Source organism: Balaenoptera acutorostrata, chromosome 1 (assembly GCF_949987535.1).
Source record: "Balaenoptera acutorostrata chromosome 1, mBalAcu1.1, whole genome shotgun sequence".
Taxonomy (NCBI): Eukaryota; Metazoa; Chordata; class Mammalia; order Artiodactyla; family Balaenopteridae; genus Balaenoptera; species Balaenoptera acutorostrata.
The window spans coordinates 51,613,828-51,625,229 of record NC_080064.1 but is presented as its reverse complement, the minus strand read 5'-3'; the positions used below and the strand labels follow the sequence as shown (position 1 = coordinate 51,625,229).

The 11,402-nt window shown below is 37.2% G+C and overlaps 1 protein-coding gene across 1 annotated transcript in view; it reads left to right on the top strand.

Moving 5' to 3' along the window:
* The first annotated feature begins 729 nt into the window (after positions 1–729).
* Positions 730–11,402, top strand: part of C1H1orf87 (chromosome 1 C1orf87 homolog) — a 160,647-nt gene continuing 149,974 nt past the window's right edge. Inside the window, 1 exon segment of the mRNA XM_057547167.1 lies at positions 730–1,056. Coding sequence (XP_057403150.1) covers positions 730–1,056 — 327 coding nt within the window.

Below are 11,402 nucleotides of genomic sequence, written 5' to 3'. Positions count from 1 at the left end.
GTATTTTAGGACACTGGCCACTTTTGCTGAATAAGCCAGGAAGACTTATAGCAGCTTGTTGTCACACATGTTTGCTTAACCTGCAAGACTTCTTTGGAAGGTTTACAAGGAAATTTTTCACCTTGGAGAAATCCCCCAAAAGATAAATGAGGTGGAATTATCTGACTAGCTCCCTTCTATCTCTCATTTGTCATTGCTCTTGGTTTGCCTCATTGCACTAGATCAACTTCTATAGCAAATATGAGCCACAGGACCCTGTTTGCAAAAATATCTAATGTTGAAAGTGACCAAATGTTTGGAAGCCATATATAACAGTAAGAGTTCATGAAATAAAATAGACAGACATGTCAAGCTGACTCTTAAATAAGATATTGTGAGTAATTAATATTATGTGGAGAAGATTGGGGAAGAAAGAACCAATAGAACCAAACATTCATAGAGAATGCTTGGGAATTGTCATCTGATTGATATGAAAATATGTTTAGATATCCATGATTATTTTAAAAATCAAGAAATAAAAATTACAATATATTTTACATAATTCTACCATAAAATAAATTCCTTCTACAATGAAACAGCAATGACATGAAAATCAACATACAAAAAATAAAATTTATTTAAAAGCTGGTGTATATTTTTTATCTTTAAAACAAAGCCAGGGGTGGAGTCAAGATGGAGGCATAGGAAGACACAGAGTTCGTATCTCCCCACAACTAGGGCACCTGCCAGATGCTGGTGGAGGACCTCGATGCCCAAGGAGATGGGAAGAACCTGCAAGCAAACTGGCAGGACATGGGGGGACTGAGGGCAGAGGAGAAGTGGAGGCTGGACAGGACTGGCACCTCTGAGGGGTGGCTGGCAGTGGGGGGTGTTCCTACACCTGAAGGGACCCTCATGGGCTCAGATCAGAGGGAGTGTGGCAACGTTTTCCCATGCCCAATCAGCCTGGGAAGTTTGCCCAGCTCTCAGGCCAGGTCCTACGCCCTCAGAGGATGCCTCCAGGCCGTGTGGCCCTGGGGGCATAAGAGGGAGGACAGCGGAGAACACGACAGGCAGGTGAGAGGGGCCCTCCAGGACAAGAGGAGTGGGAGAGTAGCAGAGTGCATTTGCCCTGCCAACTCGGGCCCAGGAAGCCTGCTGGGCTCCCATGCAGGGTCCCCCAACCTCTGAGACCAGAGGCATGCCTGGGCCCCTTCTGTTCAGTTGAGCCTGAGCCCCAACCCCCCACACGCCCCCAGGGCCTTTTCCAGCCCTGTGGGTCCTAAGCATAGGCCCTGCCCACCATCCAAAACCTGCCCCTGCTTAGGCCCCACCCTCCACAGCCAAGGTCTTTTCCACCTTCTTTTTTTCTTTTTTTTTTTTTTATCTTCTTCTCTTTTTCACTATTGTGGTTCTGTTTTACCTTCCGGTTGTTGTTTCATCTAAATTTTTATTTTTATATTCTTTCTAACATATCTGTTAGTTTCCTAGTCTAATTTTATTTTTTACTCTTTGTTATTGTTCACCTTTTTTTTTTTTTTTTTTTTTGCCACCATGCACAGCTTGCAGGATCTTGGTTCATGAGCCAGGGGTGGGGCCAAAGATCCTGTGGTGGGAGCTCTGAGTCTGAACCACTGAACTAACAGAGAACCTCTTACCCCAGGGAATATTCATCAGAGTGAGGTCTCCCGGAGGTCCTCATCCCAGCACCAAGACCCAGCTCTATCCAACAACCTGCAAACTCCAGTGTTGGAAGCCTCAGGCCAAACAACCAGTACAACAGGAACACAATCTGACCCATTAAAAAAAAAAAAATGAGATGGCAAAAAAATATGTCACAGATGAAGGAGCAAAGTAAAAACCTACAAGACCAAATAAATGAAGAGGAAATAGGCAATCTACCTGAAAAAGAATTCAGAGTAATGATAGTAAAGATAATCCAGAATCTTGGAAATAGAATGGAGGCACAGATTGAAAAAAATACAAGAAATGTTTAACAAAGTCTTAGAAGAACTAAAGAACAAATAAACAGAAATGAACAACACAATAACTGAAATGAAAAATACACTAGAAGGAAACAATAACAAAATAACTGAGGCAGAAAAACGAATAAGTGAGCTGGAAGACAAAATGGTGGAAAAAACTGCCAAGGAGCAGAATGAAGAAAAAAGAATGGGGCTTCCCTGTTGGCACAGGGGTTGACAATCGCCTGCTAACATGGGGGACACAGGTTCGAGCCCTGGTCTGGGAGGATCCCACATGCCATGGAGCAGCTAAGCCCGTGCGCCACAGCAGCTGGGCCTGCTCTCTAGAACCCACGAGCCACAACTACTGGGACCTGAGCGCCTGGAGCCTGTGCTCCGCAATGGGGGGGGGCACCACAGAGGGAGGCCTGCATGCCGCAACGAAGAGTAGCCCCTGTGCTGTGCAACTTGAGAAAGCCCACATGCAGAAACAAACACCCAACACAGCCAAAAATAACTAAATAAAAAAAATAAATTTTAAAAAATATTAAAAAAATAAAAAATAATGAAAAGAATTGAAGACAATCTCAGAGACCTCTGGGACAACACTAAACACACGAACATTCAAATTACAGGGGTCCCAGAAGAAGAAGAGGGAAAAAAAGGGTCTGAAAAAATATTTGAAGAGATTATAGTGGAAAACTTCCCTAATATGGGAAAAGAAATAGTCACCCAAGTCCAGGAAACACAGAGAGTCCCATATAGGACAAACTCCAGGAGAAACAGATCAAGACACATATTAATCAAATTAACAAAAATTAAATTCAAATAAAAAATCTTAAAAGTAGCAAGGGAAAAACAAAAAATAACATACAAAGGAATCGCCATAAGGTTATCAGCTGATTTTTCAGCAGAAACTCTGCAGGCCAGAAGGGAGTGGCAGTATATACTTAAAGTGATGGAACAGTAAAACCTACAACCAAGATTACTCTACTCAGCAAGGATCTCATTCAGATTTGACAGAGAAATCAAAAGCTTTTCAGACAAGCAAAAGCTAAGAGAATTCAACACCAACAAACCAGCTTTACAACAAATGTTAAACAAACTTCTCTAAGCGGGAAACACAAGAGAAGAAAAAGACCCAAAAAAACAAACCCAAAACAATTAAGAAAATGATAATAGGAACATACTTATCGATAATAACCTTAAATGTAAATGGATTAAATGCCCCAACCAAAAGACACAGACTGGCTGAATGGATACAAAAACAAGGCCCATATATGTGCTGTCTACAGGAGACCCACTTTAGACCTAGGGACACATACAGACTGAAAGTGAGGGGATGGAAAAAAATATTCCATGCAAATGGAAATCAAAAGAAAGCTGCAGGAGCAATACTCATAGCAGAGAAAATAGACTTTAAAATAAAGAATGTTACAAGAGACAAGGAAGAACACTACATAATTATTAAGGGATCAATCCAAGAGAAGATATAACAATTATAAATGTTTATGCACTCAACATAGGAGCATCTCAATACATAAGGCAAATGCTAACAACCATGAAAGGGGAAATTGACAGTAACAAAATAATAGTAGGGGATTTTAACACCCCACTTATACTAATGGACAGATCATCTAAACAGAAAATAAATATGGAAACATAAGTTTTAAATGACACAATACACCAGAGAGTTTTAATTAATAGTTATAGAACATTCCACCCGAAAGTGGTAGACTACACTTTCTTCTCAAGTGCACACGGAACAGTCTCCAGGATAGATTACACCTTGGGTCACAAATCAAGCCTTGGAAAACTTAAGAAAATTGAAATTATATCAGGCACCTTTTCTGACCACAACACTATAAGATTGGAAATCAATTACAAAAAAAATGTAAAAAACACAAATACATGGAAGCTAAACACTGCATTACTAAATAACCAAGAGATCGGTGAAGAAATCAAAGAAGAAAATTAAAAACACATAGAAACAAATGACAATGAAACACGACGACCCAAAACCTATGGGAGGCAGCAAAAGCAGTTCTAAGAGGGAAGTATATAGCAATTCAATCTCACCTCGAGAAACAAGAAAAATCTCACAAAATAATCTAACTCTATACCTAAAGCAACTAGAGAAAGAAGAACAAACAACACCCAAAGTCAGTAGAAAGAAAGAAATCATAAAGACCAGAGCAGACATAAATGAAACAGAAATGAAGAAAACAATAGCAAAGATCAAAAAACACTAAAAGCTGATTCTTGAAGAAGATAAACAAAATTGATAAGCCATTAGCCAGACTCATCAAGAAAAAAAGGGAGAGGATGCAAATCAATAAAATTAGAAATGAAAAAGGAGAAATGACACTGCAGAAATACAAAGAATTATAACAAACTACTACAAATAACTATATGCCAATAAAATGGACAACCATGAAGAAATGGACAAATTCTTGGAAAGGTACAATTTTCCAAGACTGAACCAGGAAGAAATAGAAAATATAAACAGACCTATCACAAGTAATGAAATTGAAACTGTAATTTAAAATTTTCCAACAAACAAAGGTCAAGGACCAGATGGCTTCACAGGTGAATTCTATCAAACATTTAGAGAAGAGCTAACACTGATGCTTCTCAAACTCTTCCAAAAAATTGAAGAGTGAGGAATACTCCCAAATTCATTCTACAAAACCACCATCACCCTGATACAAAAACCAGAAAAACATATCACAACAAAAGAAAAGTATAGACCAGTATCACTGATAAACATAGATGCAAAAGTCCTGAACAAATACTAGCAAACAGAATCCAACAAACACATTAAAAGGATCATACACCATGATCAAGTGGGATTTATCCCAGGGATGCAAGGATTCTTCAATATATGCAAATCAATCAATGTGATACACCATATTAACAAATTGAAGGAGAAAAACCATATGATCATCTCAATAGATTCAGAAAAAGCTTTTGACAAAATTCAACACCCATTTATGATAAAAACTCTCCAGAAAGTGGGCATAGAGGGAACCTACCTCAACATAATAAAGACCAGATATGACAAACCACAGCAAACATCATACTCAATGGTGAAAAACTGAAAGCATTTCCACTTAGATTGGGAACAAGACAAGGATGTCCATTCTCACCACTTTTATTCAACATAGTTTTAAAAGTTCTACCCATGGCAATCAGAGAAGAAAAAAAATAAAAGGAAAACAAATTGGAAAAGAAGAAGTAAACCTGTCACTCTTTTCAGATGACATGGATACTATACATAGATAATCCTAAAGATGCTACCAGAAAACTACTAGAACTAATCAATGAATTTGGTAAGGTTGCAGGATACAAAATTAATGCACAGAAATGTCTTGTATTCCTATATACTAGCAACAAAAGATCAGAAAGAGAAATTAAGGAAACAATCCCATTTACCATTGCAACAAAAAGAATAAAATACCTAGAAGTAAACCTACGTAAGGAGGTGAAAGACTTCTAGTCAGAAAACTATAAAACACTGATGAAAGAATTCATAGATGACATAAACAGATGGAGAAATATACCATGTTCTCAGATTGGAAGAATCAATATTGTGAAAACGACTACACTACACAAAGCAATCTACAGATTCAATGCAATCCCTGTCAAACTACCAATGGCATTCTACACAGAATTAGAACAAACAATTTTACAATTCATATGGAAATGCAAAGGACCCCAAATAGCCAAAGCAATCTTAAGATAGAAAAACAGAACATTCACAGAAAGATAGGAAACATGAAAAGGCAGAGGGTTATGTACCAGATGAAGGAACAAGATAAAACCCCAGAAAAACAACTAAATGAAGTGGAGATAGGCAACCTTCCAGAAAGAGATTTCAGATTAATGATAGTGAAGATGATCCAAGACCTTGGAAAAAGAATGGAGGCAAAAATCGAGAAGATGCAAGAAATGTTTAACAAAGACCTAGAAGAATTAAAGAAAAAACAAACAGAGATGAACAATACAATAACTGAAATGAAAAATACAATAGAAGGAATCAATAGCAGAATAACTGAGGCAGAAGAACGGATAAGTGACCTGGAAGACAGAATGGTGGAATTCACTGCTGCGGAACAGAATAAAGAAAAAAGAATGAAAAGAAATGAAGACAGCCTAAGAGACCTCTGGGACAACATTAAATGCAACAATATTCGCATTATAGGGGTCCCGGAAGGAGAAGAGAGAGAGAAAGGACTGAGAAAATATTTGAAGAGATTATGGTTGAAAACCTCCCGAACATGGGAAAGGAAGTAGCAACCTAAGTCCAGGAAGCGCAGCGAGTCCCATACAGGATAAACCAAAGGAGAAACACGCCGAGACACATAGTAATCAAATTGGCAAAAATTAAAGACAAAGAAAAATTATTGAAAGCAGCAAGGGAAAAACGACGAATAACATACAAGGGAACTCCCATAAGGTTAACAGCTGATTTCTCAGCAGAAACTCTACAAGCCAGAAGGGAGTGGCACGATATACTTAAAGTGATGAAAGGGAAGAACCTACAATCAAGATTACTCTACGCAGCAAGGATGTCATTCAGATTCGATGAAGAAATCAAAAGCTTTACAGACAAGTAAAAGCTAAGAGAATTCAGCACCACCAAACCAGCTGTACAACAAATGCTAAAGGAACTTCTTTAAGTGGGAAACACAAGAGAAGAAAAGGACCTACAAAAACAAACCCAAAACAATTAAGAAAATGGTCATAGGAACATATATATTGATAATTACCTTAAACGTGAATGGATTAAATACTCCAACCAAAAGACACAGGCTTGCTGAATGGATACAAAAACAAGACCCATATATATGCTGTCTACAGGAGACGCATTTCAGACCTAGGGACACATACAGACTGAAAGTGTGGGGATGGAAAAAGATATTTCATGCAAATGGAAATCAAAAGAAAGCTGGAGTAGCAATACTCATATCAGATAAAATAGACTTTAAAATAAAGAATGTTAGAAGAAAAAAGGAAGAACACTACATAATGATCAAAGGATCAATCCAAGAAGAAGATATAACAATTATAAATATATATGCACCCAACATAGGGGCATCACAATACATAAGGCAACTGTTAACAGCTATAAAAGAGGAAATCGACAGTAACACAGTAATAGTGGGGGACTTTAACACCTCAAGTACACCAATCGACAGATTATCAAAACAGAAAATTAATAAGGAAACAGAAGCTTTAAATGACACAATAGACCAGATAGATTTAATTGATATTTATAGGACATTCCATCCAAAAACAGCAGATTACACTTTCTTCTCAAGTGCGCATGGAACATTCCCCAGGATAGATCACATCTTGGGTCAAAAATCAAGCCTCAGTAAATTTAAGAAAATTGAAATCATATCAAGCATCTTTTCTGACCACAATGCTATGACATTAGAAATGAATTACAGGGAAAAAAACGTAAAAAACACAAAAACATGGAGGCTAAACAATACGTTACTAAATAACCAAGAGATCACTGAAGAAATCAAAGAGGAAATAAAAAATACCTAGAGACAAATGACAATGAAAACAGGATGACCCAAAATCTATGGGATGCAGAAAAGCAGTTCTAAGAGGGAAGTTTATAGCTATACAAGCCTACCTCAAGAAACAAGAAAAATCTCAAACAATCTAAGCTTACACCTAAAGGAACTAGAGAAAGAAGAACAAACAAAATCCAAAGTTAGCAAAAGGAAAAAAATCATAAAGATCAGAGCAGAAGTAAATGAAATAGAAACAAAGAAAACAATAGCAAAGATCAATAAAACCAAAAGCTGGTTCTTGGAGAAGATAAACAAAATTGATAAACCATTAGCCAGACTCATCAAGAAAAAGAGGGAGAGGACTCAAATCCATAAAATTAGAAATGAAAAAGGAGAAGCTACAACAGACACTGAAGAAATACAAAGCATCCTAAGAGACTACTATAAGCAACTCTAAGCCAATAAACTGGACAACGTGGAAGAAATGGACAAATTCTTAGAAAGGTATAACCTTCCAAGACTGAACCAGGAAGAAATAATAAATATAAACAGACCAATCACAAGTAATGAAATCGAAACTGTGATTAAAAATCTTCCAACAAACAGAAGTCCAGGACCAGATGGCTTCACAGGTGAATTCTATGAAACATTTAGAGAAAAGCTAACACCCATCCTTCTCAAACTCTTCCAAAAAATTGCAGAGGAAGGAACACTCTCAAGCTCATTCTATGAGGCCACCATCACCCTGATACCAAAACTAGACAAAGATACTACAAAAATAGAAAATTACAGGCCAGTATCACTGATGAACATAGATGCAAAAATCCTCAACAAAATACTAGCAAACAGAATCCAACAACACATTAAAAGGATCATACACCACGATCAAGTGGGATTTATCCCAGGGATGCAAGGATTCTTCAATATACGCAAATCAATCAATGTGATACATCATATTAACAAATTGAAGGAGAAAAACTATATGATCATCTCAATAGATTCAGAAAAAGCTTTTGACAAAATTCAACACCTATCTATGACAAAAACTCTCCAGAAAGTGGGCATAGAGGGAACCTACCTCAACACAATAAAGGCCACATATGACAAACGCACAGCAAACATCATTCTCAATGGTGAAACACTGAAAGCATTTCCTGTAAGATCAGGAACAAGACAAGGATGTCCACTCTCACCACTATTATTCAACATAGTTTTGGAAGTCCTAGCCACAGCAATCAGAGAAGGAAAAGAAATAAAAGGAATACAAATTGGAAAAGAAGAAGTAAAACTGTCACTGTTTGCAGATGACATGATACTATACATAGAGAATCCTAAAGATGCCACTAGAAAACTACTAGAGCTAATCAATGAATTTGGTAAAGTTGCAGGATACAAAATTAATGCACAGAAATCTCTCGCATTCCTGTACACTAAGGATGAAAAATCAGAAAGAGAAATTAAGGAAAGACTCCCATTTACCATTGCAACAAAAAGAATAAAATACCTAGGAATAAACGAACTTAGGGAGACAAAAGACCTGTATGCAGAAAACTATAAGACACTGATGAAAGAAATTAAGGATGATACCAACATCTGGAGAGATATACCATGTTCTTGGATTGGAAGAATCAATATTGTGAAAATGACTATACTACCCAAAGCAATCTACAGATTCAATGCAATCCCTATCAAATTACCAATGGCATTTTTTACAGAACTAGAACAAAAAATCTTAAACTTTGTATGGGGACACAAAAGACCCCGAATAGCCAAAGCAGTCTTGTGGGAAAAAAACGGAGCTGGAGGAATCAGACTCCCTGCCTTCAGACTATACTACAAAGCTACAGTAATCAAGACAATATGGTACTGGCCCAAAAACAGAAACATAGATCAATGGAACAAGATAGAAAGCCCAGAGATAAACCCACACACCTATGGTCAACTAATCTATGACAAAGGAGGCAAGGATATACAATGGAGAAAAGACAGTCTCTTCAATAATTGGTGCTGGGAAAACTGGACAGCTACATATAGAAGAATGAAATGAAATTAGAACACTCCCTAACACCATACACAAAAATAAACTCAAAGTGGATTAGAAACCTAAATGTAAGACCGGACACTATAAAACTCTTAGAGGAAAACATATGAAGAACACTCTTTGACGTAACTCACAGCAAGATCTTTTTTGATCCACCTCCTAGAGTAATGGAAATAAAAACAAAAATAAACGAATGGGACCTAATGAAACTTAAAAGCTTTTGCACAGCAAAGGAAACCATAAACAAGATGAAAAGACAACCCTCAGAATGGGAGAATATATTTGCAAATGAATCAACAGTCCAAGGATTAATCTCCAACATATATAAACAGCTCATGCAGCTCAATATTAAAAAAACAAACAACCCAATCCAAAAATGGGCAGAAGACCTAAAGAGACATTTCTCCAAAGAAGACATACAGATAGCCAAGAAGCACAGGAAAAGCTGCTTAACATCACTAATTATTAAAGAAATGGAAACCAAAACTACAATGAGGTACCACCTCACACCAGTTAGAATGGGCGTCATCAGAAAATCTACAAACAACAAATGCTAGAGAGGGTGTGGTAAAAAGGGAACCCTCCTGGTACTGTTGGTTAGAATGTGAATTGATACAGCTGCTATGAAAAACAGTGTGGAGGTTCCTTAAAAAACTAAAAATAGAACTACCATATGACCCAGAAATCCCACTACTGGGCATATACCCTGAGAAAACCGTAATTCAAAAGGAGTCATGTACCACAATGTTCATTGTAGCACTATTTACAATAGCCAGGACATGGAAGCAACCTAAATGTCCATCAACAGACGAAAGGATAAAGAATATGTGTCACATATATACAATGGAATATTACTCAGCCATAAAAAGAAATGAAATTGAGTTATTTATAGTGAGGTGGATGGACCTACAGTGTGTCATACAGAGTGAAGTAAGTCAGAAAGAGAAGAATATGGTATGCTAACGCATATATATGAAACCTAAAAAAAAAAGAAAAAAATGTGCTGATGAACCTAGTGGCAGGGCAGGTATAAAGACGTAGATGTAGAGAATGGACTTGAGGACACAGTGGGGAGGGGGAAGCTGGGGCAAAGTGAGAGTAGCATTGACATATATACACTACCAAATGTAAAACAGATAGCTAGTGGGAAGCAGTAGCATAGCACAGGGAGATCAGCTCGGTGCTTTGCCTTGACCTAGAGGGGTAGGATAGGGAGGGTAGGAGGGAGGCTCAAGAGGGAGGGGATATGGGGGTATATGTATGAATATGGCTCATTCACTTTGTTGTACAACAGAAACTAACAGCATTGTGAAGCAATTATACTCCAATAAAGATGTATTAAAAATTTTTTTTTAATAAAATATAAAACAAAGCCAGCATTTGATGTAAACTAGAAGCAAAGGGATAGCTTAGGGAGTACTCCCTCTTGAGGGACCTCTGGGCTCATACCAAAAGTATTTTTTTTTTACCTAGAAGTATGGTCAAGAAAGCATATAGTTCCCTCATGGATATATACTTTCATACTGTTGTTACAAGTGCTATCTAAAGACTACTGCATTGTGTATTCTGTAAGAGCACAGACCATATGTTTTAGTCACCCAATGGATGTAGTATATCAAACTTGGTAAGCATTCAGTTAGTACTTATTGGATGATGCAATAAGTCAATTAATCAATCAGTCCAAAAAGTTTCATATACTTTTCCATCTGTCATTTCTCATTGCTCTTGGTTCACCTCATTTGAAGTTTTGATTGTATGTCAAGTACAAATTAAATTTATTAAACTGTATTTGAGTAGGCCTTCACAATCTTTCTCATAGCTCTTCCCTGGTAGTGAATATTAATATTGAAAATTGTATAAATTCATGGCTAAAAGATGAGCCTTCAG